The sequence below is a fragment of the Culex pipiens genome, chromosome 1 (assembly GCF_016801865.2).
Source record: "Culex pipiens pallens isolate TS chromosome 1, TS_CPP_V2, whole genome shotgun sequence".
In the NCBI taxonomy this organism is placed as follows: domain Eukaryota; kingdom Metazoa; phylum Arthropoda; class Insecta; order Diptera; family Culicidae; genus Culex; species Culex pipiens.
This window is the reverse complement of record NC_068937.1, coordinates 56,562,115-56,583,832: the sequence shown is the minus strand read 5'-3', so window position 1 is coordinate 56,583,832 and position 21,718 is coordinate 56,562,115. Positions and strand designations below refer to the sequence as shown.

The 21,718-nt window shown below is 38.6% G+C and overlaps 1 protein-coding gene across 4 annotated transcripts in view; it reads left to right on the top strand.

Annotated features, from left to right (window-relative positions):
- Nucleotides 1-21,718, top strand: part of LOC120426459 (RING finger protein unkempt-like) — a 31,535-nt gene that overhangs the window by 3,014 nt on the left and 6,803 nt on the right. For 2 of the 4 annotated variants that reach the window (XR_008212040.1, XM_039591221.2), the window contains exons 3-9: nt 7,174-7,593; nt 7,662-7,864; nt 7,934-8,475; nt 13,666-13,777; nt 13,844-13,978; nt 14,039-14,312; nt 14,370-14,733. Coding sequence is in view for 3 of the 4 variants with exons in the window: in XM_039591221.2 (XP_039447155.1) it covers nt 7,174-7,593; nt 7,662-7,864; nt 7,934-8,475; nt 13,666-13,777; nt 13,844-13,978; nt 14,039-14,312; nt 14,370-14,733 (2,050 nt within the window). In the remaining variant the exon portion in view is untranslated. The remainder of the gene's footprint in view (nt 1-7,173; nt 7,594-7,661; nt 7,865-7,933; nt 8,476-13,665; nt 13,778-13,843; nt 13,979-14,038; nt 14,313-14,369; nt 14,734-21,718) is intronic. The other 2 variants (XM_039591222.2, XM_039591223.2) reach the window with 2 other exon arrangements.

Below are 21,718 nucleotides of genomic sequence, written 5' to 3'. Positions count from 1 at the left end.
CGCAGCTGCCCCAAGCGTGCGGATTTCATCCAGCGGCGACAGCAGGCGTCGAAACTAAAACCGCCGGCAAGGAAGGCGGAGAAACAGAGTCCAGCAGTTCCGGCGTTCACGCCGGCGGAGTTCCCTCCGCTGCCGGGCGCAGTTCCGGACGGAAAATTGAAGGATCGCCCTCGACCCGCAGGAAGCAGCCAAGGTGGCACCCGAGACGGTGGAGCCACGAAGGAGGAAGCCGGGGAGGTACTCTACAGTTCGGCTGAGCTGTGGGGGATTTTCTCCGAGTACATCGTCAGGTTCAAGACCTGCAAGACCCGCTTGGACCAAGTAACGCTCGTCAGTTACATGATCTCCAAGTATGGAATTTAAGGAGTTTTTTTTTTGCTATTATATATTGTTTTACTGATCCTCGGTCCTAACCTGGTCACAGCACCTAAAAGGACCTAATAAAAATAAGTTAAGAAAAAAAAAAAAATCTTTGATATTTCATAATCTTTGTTTAGATTGCTTGCAGTTTGTATTTTTGGCCGTGCTGATTAGCGAATTTTCGGCAGGAAGTGCAATAATAAAAGCTGAGTTTTTTTTTCTTCTTTGAAAACGTTAACCGAAATCGATGGATGAAGTAATTTTGCGCAGTTTTACACGCGCTATCGCCAAACAAGAACCACAATTTGTAGGGTAGGCAGAAGGGTGGTGGCATGAGAGGGAGGTGGAAAATGGTTTTATGTTTTTGTTTATGATTCTTTGTCCGACGAACTGGCCTGCTTGGTGCCAGAGAGTTGTTTTTCTTTGTGTTTGCATCATCAAGGTGGCCGAAAAGTGAGAGTGAGTGTGCGCGTCGACGCCGCCACTTCATTCATGAGAATGTTTAATGCTGGCTTTACGCACACACTCACACAAGCAAGCCCTGGCTGCCAATAACATTGCAACGAGTGTGTGTTGTTGTGTCGCCCCCCGCACACACAAACCACCTCTTCTAATCAGATTCTGGTTGGCACATTGAGATAGGCGTGGATTATTGTATTTGTCTAACTGGAATTAATTTGTTTGTAGAAGCTTTCAACATGTGCGCAACAAGTTTGCGTAAAATTTAAACCTCTTTTGCTTTTGAAGGTCAGCTGTGCAACATTTAATTCATTCGTAACGAAAGCTTGTTACTTTACATTTTTTCATTAGACCTAGGTCAAGTCAAATTTGATTCTGACTTTTTTTCAACGCTTTCGTAAAATCATGACCAAAAATAAGCAACAATATCTAGCAAAACATTGTAATAGGGCCGAAATCGAAGTGTAAACAAAGAGTCTATCCTGCTCATTTCTAATGTAAACATCAACTGACGTGAGCAGGATAGACTCTTTGTTTACACTTCGGCTTAGGCTCTTTTACATTGTTTTGCTTGATATTAAACTTTGACAATCTCGTGCTTCTGCTTGAAAAAAAGGCATGTTAAGTTATCTAAAACATGTCTACAGCTGATTTTTATTAAAAAATGATTATTTTGTACAAATATTTTTTAATTGTATGAGCAGTGAAATACAAAAAAAGGCAAAATTATTGCTAGCAAAATTACACCTTTTACTAAAATCGATCAGATAAGCCTTTGCAAAGAAAAAGATTTTTGAATATTCAATATAATTGTTGTAAGGATAGCTGCCCAAATTATATGAAGATTGGAGATTATTTAAATAACAGATTTTGTGAAACTGTTGATAGAAACTTGTTTGCTCACTAGGGTTGTACAAATCCAGGCTTACTCGGGGATACCCTCTGAAATCAAAGATCGACCCATTACTAGGCTATATTTCAAATCTGAGCTCATTCTGACCACGGGAACCCCTTCCTCAAGTCCTTGAAGTTTGTATGGGAAAATCGTCAAAATGTATGGAGAAAAGCAAATGTTTTAGTTTTTAATCTGTGGAAGGCGCAATAACGATCCAATTGTTACCAATTCTCAGAACTAAGATCTACATTACATTTATAAAAACTTCCCCGAAAATACCTTTTTTTGGGTTTTTTGCTGAAAAATATAGCTTCCGAAAATGAAATTAATGCGCCTTCCACAGGTTAAAAAACTGAAACAGTTGATTTTCTCCATACTTTGACGATTTTCCCCATACAAAATTCAAGGACTTAGAGGGACATCAGGGGACAGCCCCGAGGAAGCCCTGATTTGGACCACCCTATTGCTCACTTCTTATTGAGATACTTATCACTCCATTTCAGTTGAAAACGTAAGAGCTGTAATTGAACGTCAAAGTGCTGATATGGTAACATTAGAGCGACGATGGAGTTAAATGGTATCCCCTTACTCAAAATATTCAAATCTCATTTAAAACTCAGAGGCTGAGCGCCAGCTCCTGTTACGTCCAATCGGGCTCATTTTTTTGGATTTTGGTTCTGTTCACCCACCGGAAAAGCCCCTGAATGCCCGCAAAAAAGTAATTTTGTTACATCCTAAATATAGACATTGTAGTCTTACAATGTGCCTCTGGCTAGAAAGCTTATATTTTAACTTCCACGAGCAATTTTTGTTGTTGAAGTTTATTTCTAACTTGTTTTTTATGTCTTTCACTTCCATCTCATGCTGATCTGCGTTTCAAAGATTTTTTTTTGTAATTTTTCCATCTCTTGCCAAATTGATTGATTTTTTAATTATTCAAGTTTAAACTATAGCACAATCAAATATCATAATTGAAAGCATCTCCAAATATCTTTTAGGTTATAAGAAATACTAATAAAATTAATTGAATTGAATAATTTGATCAGTTCAAATAAATTTTTAACCACTGTTCGTTGGCTCCGGTACCACTGTGCGTCTTTTAGAAGACTCTTGCAGTGGACAAAAATCACATGTTTTTTCTATGTGTTAGTTTTAGATACGGTTTGCAGCATTTTGTATTGGTGTGCAGCGGAGCCGTACTGAAATTGTTTATGATTTTTACTGACGACTGATGGAACAAACTTTTATTTTGCTACGCAATAAGATAACATTAAAGGGAAAGAGATAGATTGAATCAGGGTTACCTGTCGGAAGGCAATTTTGGACATAAAAAGGCATTATGTATTTTGGAAACTGCGACTTAAGAGTGCGTTGCATGTTGATGTATTACTCTCTGGAACATAATCATGACTCAATTCGCTTAATAAGCTGTTGGCAAGCAAATTTCTGTTAAACATCTGCGAAATAATTTGTTTGAATAGTGAGAATCAGCTAAATGGATTTTGACAAAATTCTTAACCAGCCAAAGATCTGAGAATTTTGCTTATACTTTTAAATATGATTTAATATTTATGAATCATGCATAAACAAAGGACATTTCAGATTCACAAATCCTCCAAAAGGCATTAGCAATTCAGATCGATTCGCAACGCTGATGCATTGCTTACGGTGGAGTTGAGGATTCTCTCCTTCTATTTAAGCTTCTGACTAATGCTCATACTGTCGACGGTCTGTCGTGTGGGGCCTGGCCCAAATGAAAGCGAAAACGAACGGCGTAGAATATCGTCATAAAAGACGCACACGAAACAGCGTTGTTGTTTTTCTACAACCGATGTTTTGGGCCGACTGCGCGCTGTGCTGCTGCTGTTATTCAAACACACGTCCTACAATCGTTTTCATTTTCTTCACACAATTTTGGCAAACAAACTGGCCGCGTATTGGTGCTGGTGGTTTTGGCAGAGGCTTTTCGCTTTTTCATTTGAATGGCCTTCGGTCAAGTTCAAGTTTACTGCACGCGATTACGTATTAGAGAATGGTCGGTGTGTGTTGGACATTTTGGAAGCGCAATTTTTTGGCGATATGTGTGCAAGATAAGCCGATTGAATTTGCATGATTCGTTTGAGTTAGTATTTTGTTTATTGCGTTTTTTTTACCACAATGAAATTTGCAAAGTTTTTTTTTGTACTGTAGAGTTTCATATTTTTTTTATAAAAGCTATCTAAGTTAATTTTAATTTGAGAATTGTACATACAAACTTTTTCGTTGGGAAAAAACCTTTCAAAACTCCCATTTTAAGCAAAATAACAAGTACCGTAAACTGGGGTGACTTTGACAGCCCGTTGTGACTTTGATAGGTTTTTCAATTGCCCGTCAAATTAATATCTAAACATTTTTGAGAATTTTGAGTTTGCAAGCATTAAGAGATAGCTTATTATCGAACATATATGCTAAAATGTTACTGTTACATTGGATGTATCAAAATTAGTGGCCAAATCAAATTTCTATCAATGTCACCCTGGGCTATCAAAGTTACCCCAGTTTACGGTACCTTAAGTCCTCTACCTTTTCTGGCCTGATGGGTCATATATGACTCAAATATCAACATTTCTAAAACTAGCCTATAATTTTCGTACACAGAAAAAAAACAATTCTCGTAATCGTGAATTAAGTTCATTTGCATTATAAACGTGGTTCTCGCATTCGTGAATTTAATTCACGATTTCGAGAATTGATTTTTGTCAGTGTATGGTCATAAGAATAATTTTCCCATCATTAACTAAAAATATTTTTTTTTTGAAATTCTGGCCTGAAAGGGTTAACCCGTAATTACATTGCTATGATCTGATTTTTTCAGTTATTATTTAAACGGGAAGACTTGTCTAAAGATTTATATTTTCAAAACAAGTACTCTGCCCATGTTCGCATAAATGTTCAATATGCATTTTTTGACGTGGGTTAGATACTGGAATAGATTCCTATTCTGTGGGGACCATCCACAAACCACGTGGACACTTTTTTTTAATCTCAATGGCCCTTATTAAGTACAACATTTCTTCCGAAGACACCATTTGGCTAGGACGTCAAATAAAAGAGTTGTCAATTTATTCCACTTAATTGTGCCGTTCCGAACACTGTGGAATGCTCATTCCGAAAACCGTACATTCCATTCACTTTTGAGATTCAATTCTAGAGTAAATTTTCAAAACAACCTATGAGTTATGATTAGTAACATATTATGCAGATAGGACCTTTTGAAAATTTAATTTAGAATTGAGAAAAACCTTGATCGGGCTGGTATGCGAACATTTTGATGAACTATGAAGAAAATGTTAAAATATAAGGACATCACACATCAGGACGGTTTTGCCTTCCTCACCTTACTGGGGGAAGGCTATAAAATCACTCGAAAATGGACTTCTTAATTTAACCTCTAAGACCCACCTTCACGTATACCAATCGACTCAGAATCGAATTCTGAACAAATGTCTGTGCGTGTGTCTGGATGTTAGTCCGTGCACCGAAAAAAATGCACTCGATTATCTCCGGACTGGCAGAACCGATTTGGACCGTTCTGGTCTCATTCGATCCGTCTTGGGGTCCCACAAGACCCTAGTTAATATTATGGAGTTTTGTAAAGTACTTCAAAAGTTATGCTAAAAATATGATTTTGACAAAAGGCCGGAAGATTGTAAAAATGGTGGTTTTTGTAAGAAAACCCGTTATGTTATACATTTTTAGAAAGGTATTTAAAAGACCTTTGTAACGAGTCCAAGACATTGAAGATCTGACAACCCAAACAAAAGTTATAAGCACTTAAGTGTTATTTATACACTTTTCATAGGCCGGATCTCAAATATTTTGATGAAAACGTTGTTCGGATGTACCATGCGAACCATCGGTAGATGGGTAATCAAAAGACCCATCCAACGCGCCCAAAAGATTGAAGATCTGACAACCCTATCAAAAGTCACGAGCACTTAAGTGTTAACTTGACACTTATCAGAGTCTAGATTTCACTTATCAGAGGCAAGATCTCAGATAATCTGATCCGGATCTGTCGTGATGGGTTACCAGAAGACCTTTTCAACACGTCCAAAGGATTGGAGATCTAGCAACTTTATCAAATGAAAAATAAAACTTTATCAATGTGAGGAAGGCTTCAACCACATTAGGGTGGATTAAGTAACGTTTTTTTTATGAAAAGTTCACAAAAGCATAAATAAGAGCATTATTAGGATCTCTGTTGAATGAATATGCAATTAAATGATCGCGTATTTTTGATAACACATTTTTTTCAAACTCGTCTCCCAACGTGCTGAATTTGCATTTGAGACATTTATGCGAACATGTGTAGACCACATGTCCATGCATTATTATTTTCAAAAACATATTTTTCAATAGTGCTTTCCGTGTTTCTTAAAAATTCCAGCCCAGTAGTGAGCAAATTAAATTAATGAAAAATATTACAACGACTAAGTTATTTGAATTTCAATAAAATTAAATTTGAGGTTAGGTAAATATAAAGTTCCAAGTTTGTTAAAAATTCAATAGATATGGATTTTCTTTGAAATTTATTTATTTTTTGCCACCAAAAGTAAGTTTTAAAGCATGATTCGTATTTTTTTTCAAATTTACTTAGAACCTTGTTGTACTGATAAAAAAAAAATTAGAAAAAATATTGAATTTTGTTTCAATAGTTCTTTTGAATTTTTAAACAAACGATCCGTTTAGGGCCAAAATCACAAAAGTGTTATTTTTCCCTGCAAAAATTGCCTTTGGCTGGAGTGCCTATGTTGTGCGGATATGTCTCTGACATACCATCTTGTACTTTTCCATACGAAATTCGTAACAAACTGTGTTATTAATAAATTTAAATTAGTCAAAGTTGTTTAAAACAATTAATTTTAAAAAATATTCTTAGAGAAAATCTAAAATTACAAAAAAGAAATAATATCATCGAATAATAACGAATTAGGATGACAGTTGCAGTGGCCATTTAGGTGACCCCTGTGCTAGAGTGGTCCAAAAATTGCAGTTTTCGTTGATTTACGTATAAAGCACATTAAGGGAGCGTTTTATTTGAAATAAATGTTTAATGTGTGCACATATCAATCCATGACATTTTTGCCGATTTACATGTATGTAACCCCTAAAATATTTAAATGTGGGAATTCATAACCGCAAAGATGATTATTTGAAATAAACTGAGTATCAACACAGTTTTTTTTCTTCAAAATTTCGCGAATCGAAACAATACCCTCTGTGTTGCCTCATCTGAAATGACCTTCGCACCTTGCGTGACCCTCACCTTCAGCTCCTTTACAATCAAAGGTAAATTTTACAGAACTTTAGCTAGGTCACTACTTGTAATAGTTGAGTCGAGAATTACTTGTCCCACCTTTTCTCGTACTAGTCCTGAAGTAACGTTTTGATTTCCGTTGTTTCCACTCTACTTTCAGTTGCCCCTTCTTGCATCGCACGGCCGGCGACACCGAACGTCGCTACCACCTGCGCTACTACAAGACGTGCATGTGCGTGCACGATACGGACGCGCGCGGGTACTGCGTCAAAAATGGCCAGCACTGCGCCTTTGCCCACGGCATCCACGACCAGCGCCCGCCCGTCTACGACATCAAGGAGCTGGAAGCGCTGCAAGCGGCCGAGGCCAGCGGCGAGTGTCTGAATGGACCGAACGTGCTGGACAAGGAGCGCAACCTGATGAACGAGGACCCCAAGTGGCAGGACACAAACTACGTGCTGGCCAACTACAAAACGGAACCGTGCAAGCGGCCACCGCGGTTGTGCCGCCAGGGTTACGCCTGCCCGCAGTACCACAACAGCAAGGACAAGCGGCGTAGCCCGCGCAAGTACAAGTACAGGTGAGTCGTGGTTTGCGGCAGTCAACGGCAGCGTAGTTTGTTAATGCGCTCTTGTCTTCCACCCTCAGATCGACACCATGCCCGAACGTCAAACACGGCGAAGAGTGGGGCGAGCCGGCCAACTGCGAGGCCGGTGACAACTGTCAGTACTGTCACACGCGCACCGAGCAGCAATTCCACCCGGAGATCTACAAGTCAACCAAGTGCAACGACGTGCAGCAGGCCGGCTACTGTCCGCGGTCGGTGTTTTGTGCGTTTGCTCACGTGGAACGTAAGTTTGCTGATCGGCGTTTCGAGAAGGGGGTCTGCCGGAAGTTCTTAAATTCGTTTTTCGTTACAGCTTACGTTCTGACGGAGGAGCTGACCGGCCGCGACTTGGACAGCCAGGCGCTCGCCCTTAGTGATATGATTTCGTCGGTCCTCCCGCCAGACAACGGTTCGCTTAGCAAAAAGGACAAACACGAACTAGCGGTGAGTGTTCTAAGCTATCTGGAGGCAGGACGGCAGGAGGCAGGATTAGGAGGAGGAGGAGGAGGAGGAGGAGGAGGTGTTTTACCATTTGAACTTGAACCGCAGAATTTTCACTCGTTCTTCCAGCTGCTGCAAACGAACGGTAGCGGCGCCGAAAGTAGTGAATCGGCCAGCACCAGCAGTCTCGGCTCGAACCATAGTAATTCACACAACAAAGCACCCGGTTCACAGTTACAGCAAAACAAGCATAATAATTGCCTCCTGGGGGGCGCTTCTGCCGGTTCGGTGACGGCCGCCAATTGCAATGGCGCTAGCTTACAGGCCACATTTTACAACAACGGCGGTGGTGGCGCTGCTAGCTCATTGCTCTCCAACAACTTTCCGGAGTTTACACCAGAGCTGCGGGCACAGGTGGGGGAACAAGCGAAACTAGCGGAACAAATTCGATTGCATATCTTCGAATCGGTTGTTTTTTCAAACAGACCTACGCCAACCCCCCTTCTGACCATAGAGATTGTGTTTTCTAAATTATTATTTCGACTCCCGCGATTTGGGGAACGATTTGGATCTAACGCATTCGACAATGACTTATGGACAAATTTAACTTTTTTTCCACTTTATTCAAAAATGAACCAACAAAACTTGGAGGCCATGGTCTGCATTCCTAGAAGATTGTATTTTGCTTGCACAAGAAACTTAAGTGAAACTAGAACTCAAATATTGCTTTGTTCTCACTTGCATGGACTTTGCACTATATGATAGAACGTAGAAAATGAATCCCAAATATGATCTAGTTAGAGTGTTCCTGGAGATGGTTCTTCGGCTTTTAAATTCAAACGGGGATTTTGATTTATTCAAAAACTTAATGAGAGCAATTAGGTTTCGTGTTTTGTCAAAAACCCCGATGTATTTGGATGACATTTCTATGTTATTTTTCTATGACCAAAAAAGACATTTTGCATCATTTTATCGTCTATACAAGTCTGCAATGCATACAATGTTGGCAGCTGTTCATACAAAAAAAAAGGTTACATATTAAATTATCTTAAATGCTGTACTTCGAGAACGGTTTTTTGACCAATTTGGTGTCTTCGGCAAAGTTGTAGAGATTTCTCAGGACTTATCAGAAAAAAAAAAACTTAAAATATTTTTTTAATTCTAGTTTTCACACAAAAACAAATTCTTGATTTTGGTTAAGGAGGTATAAGACTACAACAATCAAACAAACTCGCACTTTTTCGTGTTTGACAGTTTGCCAAACTTGCCTCTGCGAGTTTGTTTGTTTGTCGTAGTCTAATACCTCCTTAAGAAGACACAAAATGTCATCTTTTTAGCTATGGCACAATTTTCTCAAAATTTATTTGACAGTGCACAGTGTTCGGAATGGCAAAATTAAGTGGAATAAATTGATAACTCCTTTATTTGACGTCCTAGCCAAATGGTGTCTTGGGAAGAGTTGTTGTACTTGATAAGGGCTATCTTTTAAAGTTATACAGGGTGACGACCTTCCAGGGTGTCAACAAAAAACTAACTTTGTTGGATGACGTTGTAGGGCTTTGGTGTCTTGGGCAAAGTTTTAGAGGAGAAAATTTCATGAATGTTTGTGGAAGGCGCCAAATTTGTAGCTCTTAATCTACTCGAGATATACGCCATTTTTGCAAAAATGGTCTAAAAAAGCACTTTTTTGGTGATAACTCATAATGTTATTATTTTAGCGGCCTACTAAGTTCTGAAGAGTTGTTTATGACATAAAATTACACATCTTTGCCGAAGACAGCAATTTGTTTTGAGCCTTTATTGAGGAGTTATAACCATTTTAAGTGATTTTGAGCCTATTTTCAAGTTTCTATGTTTTCAAAACAGCGCAGTTTGACGCAAAACCGAACAATGCACCTGAAAGTACACACTTTCAACTACATTTCCTGAAAATATCTCCGTGTCTATTGGTGTCTATTTTTAGATATCTCAATTTGAATTTGACGGTTTTTAATCAATTTATTTATAATTTTTAAGCGGAATCTTAGTGAAAACGTAGTTTTAATCGGTATATTGAAGGGTAAATTGATCGATTTTTATGGAAAATACATGCTTAAAATTATGACGCACATTCTAAAATTATGAATAAAAACATGTTTAGCCCAAAATAATGTAAGTGAAAATTAAAAAAAAAAAGTTTCTTAATCCACCATTAGATGGGTGGTGCCTTCCTCACATTTACATAAAATAAGTTTATGCAAAAAATACATACCTGATACAGACTTTGCCAGAAAACATGCAGACTCTCATTTGAAGCAATGTGGCAACCGGGCGTTTCGCATCTGGCGCGACCGGGGGGATGGCAACCCTATTCCGACCAAAGCAAACTGACAACAGTCGACATTAGCACGGTTGTCAAATGAGAGCCCACAACAAAAGCACTAGCTGTCAAATGGTAGCCCATAACAAACCATTGTTTGGGTTTTTGATTTTCAATTTTCTCGCAATTCAAACGATAAATACCTGAAAAAACACGTGAATTGTGTTGCTGATGGCAAATTCTATCATATCCTTGGAGATTCCATCCCAATATTGGCTGAAAATTCATATCGAAAAATGTGATTTTTCTGTTTACCTTTTTTTGCTTTTTTTCTTTTGTTCGATCAAACAGTGCGCCCGTACACTGTGAATCGGCATTACACATTTTTCAGTTTGGTTTTACACATTTGCATGGGACTTTTGAGTTTAACCAGGATAACACACTTCGTGTTACCAATATACTATGAATAATACTGATTCTGAGTGTTTGTTTTCTGAACTTCCAAGATGGCGGCTTCTTCGCTACCCCCGGGCGCGACTCTCGCACGTAAACAAAAAGACCCGGCCTTTTGAGGTTATGCAAAAAATCACTCTTTTTTGTATCTACAAAAATCTTTTTCTTGGCATAACTTTTCAAATACTTTAATAAACAAAATAAAATTTAATAGGGTCTTAGGAGACCCCAAAACGAACAGAATAAGGCGGATCCGGCCAAAATCGGTTCAGTCAGTTCTGAGATAATCGTGTGGAAAAAATCGTGTCTAGACACATCCCCACAGACATTTGTTCAGAATTTGATTCTGAGTCGATAGGTATACGTGAAGGTATATCTAGGAGGTATATCTAAGAAGTTCATTTTTCGAGTGATTTTATAGCCTTGCCTCAGTGAGGTGAGGAAGGCAAAAATTGTTCTAATTTAAAATTAAGAATTTCCTTTTATATTTGGTCACCTTAGAAAGGTTGTCGTATTAAACATAGACAAAGTATTTTCCATAAAAATCGATCAATTTACCTTTCAATTTACCGATTTTCACCTTGTATTCATTTTGATTTCAAATAACATTTATAAATAATGTGATTAAAAACCGTCAAATTCAAATTTAGATATCTAAAAATAGACACCGAGATATTTTGTGTGTACTTTCAGGTGCATTGTCGAGGAAGAGATCCTTCAAGCAAGAGAAAATATCGAGGAATAAAGACAATCGAAGTATGCAGTTTGAAGGGACTGAAGAATTCATCGGTACATGGAGTAATATTGATATCGAGAAGATCGACAGCCAGAGAGCCGACTGTAAAAGTAAAATACCTACTTCACAAAATAGTTTTTTTTTGTCGAATTCGTATCTTTTTACCTGTAAAAGTAATGGTCAAGCTTGATTACCTCTGAAAATGTCTAAAATCCTTAATTTTAAAAACTTCATTTTTCAAAAAGAACTACTGTCAACACTATAGGCTTACTTGTTTGGTGGTAAATAATCTGGCAAACAAACAATGGATGAAAGTTAAAATTCTGGCAAAATCTAGAGAACAGCCTGGTATATTAAGATGTAACAAACTGGGTCAAATTAGCAAGTCTTTCAGCGCATGATCTCCTAGGGGTACTGAGCCCGAATCCCAAAATAAGAGCTTGATTGGTTACGATAGGACGTGACGCTTTGACTTTGGAGTTCTAATGGGATTTAAACCCGCATTCTTCTTCCTTATCGGCGCCAACCTTATGCTCATCTAGAGTACGGTCAACCAAGCTACGCTATATGGGATGTAAGCCGTATAATCGTTGGGTTTTAGTTTTTGCCAGTTTTGAGTCCCCAACTATTTCTGCATTTTTCAAAAACCTGACGGCATTTTCCGTGTTCCAGGGAACAACTTTGCGGAAGAGTGCGAAAAGATTCATCAACTATTTAAAAAATATATATAGCATTTATTACACAGCCGCTGGAAACTTCAATATAGGGGAACTATACCCTTTCTCAGCCTATTTCTATTATCAGCCTATCAGCACTTTGATCATGGATTACAGCTTTCATAAAGTGTTTTTGACTGTTCCAAAGTAATGAATAGCTCAAATAAAAGTGAGCAAGCAACTCTCCATTGTTGAAACATCTGAAAATGTTGATTTAATAGCGGAAAACGTAAAAGTGATGAGAATTGGTCGAACGGCTTAGAGTGATTAGAATGTGCATATTTCCCCTATTCTTGTCTTTCTTCTGGCAGCACTTGCTGCCACTGCAGAAAAGATTGAGGTAGGCGTCGCGATGCTCATGCAACTGATGGTGCTGCCAGAGAGCTTGAAGAAAAAGTTGATGTTTTGAGTGGCGGTGTTATAACTTTCTGAACAATTTCAATAGTGAACGAATCTTTTCGCGCTCTGCGACAAAGTGAGAAAAAAATCACGAATCTTAAAACGATAGAATTTTCGATTCCTTCGATCGATTTATGATTTTTTTTACATTTAGACGAAAAATTGTCTAACTTTTCAAAAGTTTCAGAAAGCTCGTCAAATTTTCTACATGTTTGTCTTGGATCGCTTTCTAATCTGACGCAACGTCTCCGAGATAAATAAGATATAAATATTAAAAAAAAACTCGATGCAACAATTTTTAAATAGCTTACGCACATTTCAAATGATATTCTCGAGAGCAACTGGTTCCATATACATAAATGGCTTATATGAGATTTGTCTGATTACGCCTTCCATCGGATAGAGAAGAAAATTTTGGTCTCGGACAAACTTAGAGGTAAGGTCGTCAGCTAAGTCCAGGTGTAGGGGTTGTCTCGCAGAACAAGGTAAAATTCTTAGCTCGTCAGTTCGAATAACGGGGTGGATGGGAGTGTAGATGTCAAAAGAGGTAGGAATTGTCTCACCATTTCACCGTATTGTGCAAAATGTGGAAACATACGAAAAGCCAACTGATATTCTTTCATAATTCGTCGCTTGCCCTCCGAGCTGCAATAGGTACTACTAGAAACTATACTTGATTTGTAAAAAATCTGACTAATGTCGAAAGTTGCTGCTGAAATGTTTTTTTCCATGAAATGATGCTGTTTTCGACTCAAGCCTCAAATAAAAGGGTTAAAAAGCTCGTAACAGAAATGAACACAGCAAAAGTCTCAACCACATGGGCAGATTACAGACTCCCTTCTCTAGTTTGCCCTCGGATCTAGACAGACTGACATAGAACAACTTAGATGACGCGGGTTCCAATTCCATTCCCTCTGTAACAATGCCTAGTAACACAGAATAAAATACGCACAACTTTTTGGTCGAACTAAATTACTTTTCACTTTCTTCTTCGCATGCAGCTTTTAGCAATTGACAACGATCTTACGATGGGCCCTCTGGACAAGGAACAACGAAAGCGCATGTGTTACTCTGCATTCAGGAATTTCGCTTCCTCCCTGGACGGTGGCGTTTGTGAGTATCAATTTGGAACTTGAAGCCAAGGAAAATGAGACGAGTGTTTAACTTTCCCCTTTACAGATGATATGGCGCGACGTGACCCGATGCACGGTTTAGACAATTCAATTTCCGCCGGAATCGCCTCGTCCGGTTTGCTGGCGAGCAGCTCCGCCCCGGTCAACATCCCCGGCTCCCCGATGGCCAATTCCATCTCCGGTGAGTTGTGTTCGATGTTTGGTTTGAAGTCGGTTTTTTTTTTATAATTGTTTCTTGTAGGCCTCCTCCAAGGAACATCCGCGCCGGTCAACATTCCTGGCAGTTCGCTGAGCAACAACTTTAGCCCGTCGTCGCACTCCAATCTGTTCGGCATGAGTGACGCGATGTTCGGCGGCGGTGGCAACACGGCCCATCACATTGGCAGCAGCTCGGCACCGAAGCTGGCGAACTCGTTCGGCCACAATAACGCCGATAGTCTCTTCTTTCAATCGCACATCATCTCTCCGGTGCTAACCGGCGGCGATGGTGGTCTGTCAGCTAGTCCGGAACTTAGGTAAGTCCCCGAGGACTTCTCTTGTGAGCGATTCTTCATTGATCTCTTCCCCCACAGTCGAATATCGGAACTAAACTCGCTCAACAACGAGCTGAGCAACAACAACACGAACCTGCTGTTTGACAACCACATGCAGCAAGCCGTTCAGCAACAGCAACAACAGCAGCAGCAGCAGCAGCAAATGCACCAAAATCAGCATCAACATCAACATGCAGCCGCTGCGGCAGCGCTGGTTGCGGCCGCCGCCAAGGGTTCCAACTCAAACCACCCGTACTCGATGTCCCCGCTCGTTACCTCCGAGATGGGCCGGCTACGGGAGGAGCTTGCCAACAAGAACGCACAAATGATGAACTGGGAGGTGATGCAGGCCACGAACGCATGCGAGGCGTGGAAGGCGCAGATGGAGGAGAGCAACCGGAAGGTACGTAGAGGGGAGATCATTTCGCTGACAGCGACTTTTTGTTTGAGGTGGGTGCGTCCGATCTTAGACAGGACGTTGGGAGTAAGCTTCATCGGCTTCTAGTTTGCTGATCAGCTTCGTCCGCTTTATTCTATTGTCGCCTGAAGACTTTGTGATAGTCTCGTCGAACTTGAAGTATCGGGTGTGTTTCGGCAGGATGCTGTTCATGTACTGCCGCTCCAATCTAGTCCGTCCCATATGTAAAAAGTGAGTGCTGAGATATCGCCGTGAGAAGCTCAAAAAATGTTTCACCTTTTTTTACACTTCTTATCACCAATTTTTACAAACTTTTTTCTACAATTATTTCAATATTGGTTCAAAAAGTACCTCTATCCAAATATTACTCAAAAAAGTTAAAATTTATTGGTTAATTTGGTAAATTTTCATGCTGGGACTGACCTGACTTTATTTATCCATAAATAAAGGCAAGTCTGTCAGGTTATCAAGGTAGGCTTGAACATTTACAACAGAAATTTGCCTGTCATTTGTTGGTTTGTTTTGGTAATTTTCCAAATTGTTTTTATCAATGATCTAAAATTTTGTTTGTTTCAGGTTAATTTAATTTGGCGGATGATTCTATAAATTTTACCAGCTAGGAGTATTTAACCAGCAATGTTGTTTTATTTCTATTTCTTTTGCTGCAGAACAAATAGATATTCACATTTGATTGCATGTATCAACATCTGGACCCTTAAATTGAGTAATCCAGAATCGTTTAACGGAAGGGGATCCTAAATCTAAAACCAGACCATGGCTATTCATACAAGAAAGAATAGTACTGATCTTAATAAATATTAGCTCAATGGTAGGTTGTTTATTTTATTACCGTGGTTATCCTATGCATGAGGAAAAAAAAGGCAGAATAGGGTTTCGACTATTACGCTTCCAAATTTAAAATATACCGTCAATTTGAACAATTTTATGTGTTTATAAGTTCTGCGTGTACTTAGGTACATAGTCTGTGTAAATATAGTAATTACACATTTTTTTCTATTGATTTGTGAGACATTTCAATACAAGGAACTGACTTGCCTTTATTTTGCATATGGGACAGCACCAAAGTGATTTTTATTTTGGAATGTTTAGAACAAACATACATTTTTTATTAAATAGGGTTAAAGTAGATGTTCAAACAAGACAACTACTGGATTTATCTCAAAATCGACAAAAATACATATGGGACGGACTTGCTTTGAGCGGCAGTGTAGGGGAAATATACCCTTTCTAATCAAACACCTATCTTTGTCATATGGAGAGTTTAATGCTCGATTAAAGCTCCAAAAATACTATTTAGGCTGTAAACTTACCAGCAACAGCACCGCCTCGAGTAAGCACGCAAATGTATGCCACTTACTGGCCAAAAAGATCAAATTTAATGCACTTTTGATCATAACTTCTATTTTGCGAGACCATTCCTCATCATTTTGGTGGCACACACATCCACACGCAAGATCAGAGGTTAACTGCTTAACGGAAGTCGCCATCAATATCTTTTCACTTGCGCTAACGATTTCAAAGCGCTTAAGATATAAAATTGCTTCCAACTACCGGCAACATGTTCTTTTGACCGTTAGTTAGTCACTCACTTGAAAAATAATCCCGAAACATGTAAATAATTAGCAAGCGCCATCAAAAAAACTAACGCGCTAAGTCTTTTGACGTTTCAATTTTGACCATCTATTCTAATCGACGGCTGAAGAAAACCGAGCGAGAAGCGAGGGCAAATAAAGAACAAAGGGTGGCCACCAACACCACCAGCAGCGCTTGTGGTGTTGCCAGGAAACTTTCTCTATAAATGCTACTTTTCGTGAGTGTTCGCTCAAAATTTCATCAATTTTGGCAGCACGAAGCAGACCCAAACGAGCGTTGGAAGAAAAAAAGAACTAAGCTGAAAATACAAAAATGGGCGTGGCCCAATGCACACGACTGATTAGAATGCGTTTTTTAAATATTTTTTTTAAATGCTTGTAAAAGGAATAGCTTAACTTTTAATAAAAGTGAAAATAAACAGAAATGTTCACACAAAGTTGCTCTACTTGTTGGTGTACTTGGTTTTACTGAATTTCAAGGAACACTCCAGATTATCCAGCATCATTCAAACAAGACCGCTTATTAGGCTTAAAATGGGCATATTTCCCCTAGCGCTTGTGGAACTTACCGTCTTTCTTGAAGACGTCCTCTTACCGGGCGAATCAAGCATCGAAAAAAAAACTGTCATCAGGGTCGTAGCGAAGCTCTTCGATGGCCGTTGCTAGTGACTCGTTGATCTTCTCGCTGCCGGAGGGATCTGCCGCGATCTGCTCCGGTTTGCCGGCGCAGAGGGTGGCGGCTTTCAATTCAGCTTCTTGGGTGTACCCCATTTGGCATAACGCAGGGTGGCCACCTCGGGAAAAAAACCGGGAAAACCGGGAAAAAACCGGGATTTTTATCCACCGGGAGAAAACCGGGAAAAACTCGGGAATTCGACTGACAAACCGGGAAAATATTTTAAGTTTAGTTAAAATTTTACAAAAGCCTCTTTAATTTATTCAATATGTTCTTTTCTCAATTAGAATATTATTCCTGTTATTATAAATGAAGAATTCGCGAAAACTATGTTTGAATTTGTGTAGTAGACTCATGCTTCTTGGTTATGGATGTTTTTTGTATCCTATTATATTTTTACAAGGTGATTTTTTTTAATAAAGCAAAATGTTTCCTCTACCAGCGATTCTCAACCTGGGGTACATATACCCCTGGGGGTACCACGAGCGGTCTCAGGGGGTTCGGAGGACAAACCCCGCAATGGCGAACATTTGTCCCAAACAAAATATTTGAGAGAATAAAAAAACAAATTGCTTTGAATCAAAAAAATAACAACCATGCTTAAGGTGCAATGAATTACAGGCGAATTGTTTTTGGCGAATTTTATGAATTTGAAGTAAAGTGCACTGTTTTTGAGTTTTTTTTTGTTTTTTTTTCTACAATTATTTGTTTTAAATTTGTATATGCAACAAAAGAATGGATAAAAAATGTTCAAAAAAGAAAGCAGAAAAGAATTTTCTCAACCATTTAATAGAATAATTTTTCAATTGAAAATAGCTACAACTTCAAAAAAATACTATTTACAAAATTTAAATTTCCATAAAAATAAAATTTAAAAAAATATGGGGGATGCTTGTAGAAATGAAAAAGACAACGAAAATTTAATTTACAAAAAAAATCTCTAAATTTAAAGACATTTTCAGTAGTTTTAAAGAAAAACAGGAAACAACATTTTATTATGAAGCTTTATTAAAAAAAAGAAAAAAAAAACTGATTTGAAGAAATGTACATGGACGTTGTGGGGCCTATCCAGTACATGTTTTTAAACAACTCTAGAAACAAGATTTACGACATTTTTAATACTTCAAAATTCATGTTTCTTTCTTCGTGAATTGGAATGTAAAAAAATCTCATGCAAACGAAAAATTTCATGTATGAACGCTAGGGGGTACCAGCAGCTTAAGTAACACGAAAAAGGGTACCTAGCCTAGAAAAGGTTGAGAACCGTTGAATTATAACATATTTCAACATAAAAATAATAATATCATGGAGTTTCTGTTTGTAAATATTATTTTATTTGATAATATTTGAGATTCTCAGCCAGACAAAGTTTTTTTAAATGTCGTTTGAAATTACGCTTACCCCTACACCATGGCCGGGACCATGGTGTAGGGGTAAGCGTGATTGCCTCTCACCCAGTCGGCCTGGGTTCGATCCCAGACGGTCCCGGTGGCACTTTTCGAGACGAGATTTGTCTGATTACGCCTTCCGTCGGAAGGGAAGTAAATGTTGGTCCCGGACTAACCTAAAAAAGGTTAGGTCGTTAGCTCAGTCCAGGTGTAGGAGTCGTCTCCCTGGGTCCTGCCTCGGTGGAGTCGCTGGAAGGCAGTTGGACTAACAATCCAAAGGTCGTCAGTTCGAATCCCGGGGTGGATGGAAGCTTAGGTGTAGAAAGAGGTTTGCTATTGCCTCAACAATCAAGCCTTCGAACACTTAGTTTCGAGTAGGAATCTCGCAATCGAGAACGCCAAGGCAATGCTGTAGAGCGAATAATTTGATTTTGATTTGATTTTTTTTTGAAATTTATGTAAAATTTTCAGAAATTTAAAAAAAAAACAATATATTTAGAATTCTGCTACAAAAACGTCACTTGAAATACAGGCAATCACTTTTAGGTGGTTACTACATCAACACAAAAATTGAGATCATGTTGAAAATAAGGCCGATGCTAATATTTTTCAAAATTTTTGTCCCTCGGCTCTGGCCGGGGTCAAGTGGGGGAATAATCCATAGTCTCAACATTTGAATGCAAAAAGTGTTCAAATACATTTTACACTAGTTTATTTGTTTTGTCTTCAAAAAATGTAAGATTTGGCGGTAACAAAAAAAAACTAAAGGTGTAAAATTTAAAAAAATAAAAGATTATTAAATTAACCCAAACATGCTTAAAAATGATTCCAAACGCAAGGGAATGCATTTTATATTGATTTCAGCTGGTTGCACTTAAATTTCAATTGAAATTTTGATGTTTTTTTTTAATATTTTGTGCCCCCTGATTTTTCGAGGCAACTAACGAATTAACGAGCATTTACACAACTGTTGATAACAATTTATTTTTGCAATTCTTTTCTTTAAAATTAATAAATTGTAGTAATAATTAATCTCATTCTAAAAAATAAAACGATTTTTTAAATTTTGAGGTTAAACAATCTACATGTATGATGATGAAAAATCCCAATCATTATGGAAATTAGATGTTTGGATTGGAAACAGATAAAAACGGCTTCGTTTACAACTTACTTACTTTTTACTCAAGATTTGAAAGCTTTCTTGAGGAATTCAAACTTTGAACCAAATGTATGCGTTCAAAAAGTATGTTGGTACTAACGTTAGCCTAAAAAAAACATTGTAGTTTGGTTTAAAAACATTTCGGAAAATTCCTTCTGGGCTCGGGAGAAAACCGGGAAAAAACCGGGAAATTGAAAATCGAAATCTGGTGGCCACCCTGCATAACGGGTTTTCAAGAAAGACGTTTGGCATAATTGGTCCAAGACATCATGGACATTTGGCATAATGGACGTTTGGCATAACTCGTTCAAAAACCATCAAGGACGTATGGCAAAATGGACGTTTGGCATAATTATTGTCAGATTTTGCAAATGCAAATGTACGACCGGTCGTTCTCTACGGGCACCTACAAGCGCTTGAAGTTTTCAAACGGCGAGTGCTTAGGATGATTTTTGGCGGCGTGCGTGAGAACACTGTATAGAGCTATCTAAGCCCGATCTCACACACACTAGCACACCATTTGTTTTGCTGGCTGGTACAAAATTTAACCTCACTTTTTTTCGTGTAGGGGAGAGTGGGGAGACTTGATCCCCGGGGACACTTGATCCCAAGCCTGTATCTCGTCAGCATGTGGGTAAAACATTTAGCTTTGTTCTAGAAAGTTGCGCGAAATTGACTAAAACTCATTGTAGAAAACAAAGAAAAAAATTAAAAAATGTTTAGATTGAGTTACCCACATTTTTCTAAAAAGTGCTACAAAAAACTTCCAAGAGATCTTCTTTCTTTGTTTCGATAAGTCTGGAAAACACTCAAAAATTATTCAAAAAAATATTTTTTATACATGAATTGTTTGATAAACATATCAACTCCAAAACCCTTACGCATTTGACGTTAAATTTATCGTCATACTATTTTTACAATCAATTGTTTAAAAAATGCGTTTAGGGAGACTTGATCCCTGCATTTTTACAGTCACTGGAATCAGCCTCAAGATTAAATAATTGGGCTGGGTTTTCGTACATAGTTTCCTTTAGTATAGTTGTACATAACTTACTGCAGTTTGAACCATTTTTCAAAAGTTTTGTAAACAAAAATTACCAGCTTTTGTAAACATGCTCAATTTTGGTCTAAAAAAGAAAATTTCTAGTTTTTGAATATTTTGCATGCTAAACTTGTTATATTTTGAACACAAACGTACAGGTTTAATGTGAAATTGCTGAAACTTATAAAAAATTAAAAGTTTAGATGAATAAGAAACATTTTGCTTAAGATTTTTTCAAAATGATGAAAGGGGGATCAAATTACCCCCAACATTTTGAAAATGCCTGTTTCAAATATTTTTTTAAAACACTTGGCATGATTCGAAGAGTTTATCTGGGGAAATACCCTTATCAGCCAAACATAGTTGAATGTTTAAGCTTTCAATTCATGCAAAAAGTTCATAGTTTTGTAAGAAATTGACAGAGTTTTGTGCGATACAAAAACAGGGGATCAAGTCTCCCCACTCTCCCCTACGTACACGCAATACATGCGCACGTAGATAACTCTATGGAGGAGACGGATGAACCACGAGCTGGCGCAACTCTACGCTAAGCCAAGTATTCGGAAGGTCGCCAAGGCTGGCCGAATCCGGTGGGCCGGATACGTCGCGAGCATGCCGGACGCGCTGGATGCGCGTCAACCGAACCAGACTATCAATCCCGTAAAGTTGATGCTTAATTCGGAGTCGATTGTAACGTGGCGGAGCGGGGCGCAACGTGCAAGGTGGTTGAACCAAGTGGAGGAAGATCTGGAAAGTGTGGGGGTTCCGAGTCGGAATTGGAGAGAAGCATCCCAGAACCGAGTTAGATGGCAAAGCATCTGGAGACAGCTCATGACCCGCAGGTTGTCCGAGCAGTAAAAGTAGTAAGAGAACTTACCTTCGTCCAGGTTGATCTTCTGGATGGCGCTTCTTTCTAATCTCGATCGATTTTGCATACCACAACAGCATGCCACTGCACACTTTTTTCTTTGTCTTTTTTCACGTTTGACGTTCCGCCCTTCCAGAAAGTACGCTCTGGCAAATTACTCCAAATTGTTTACTTTCCGAAGCTCCGAGCCGGTGCTACGCCCTCTGGCGTACACAACTTTGATC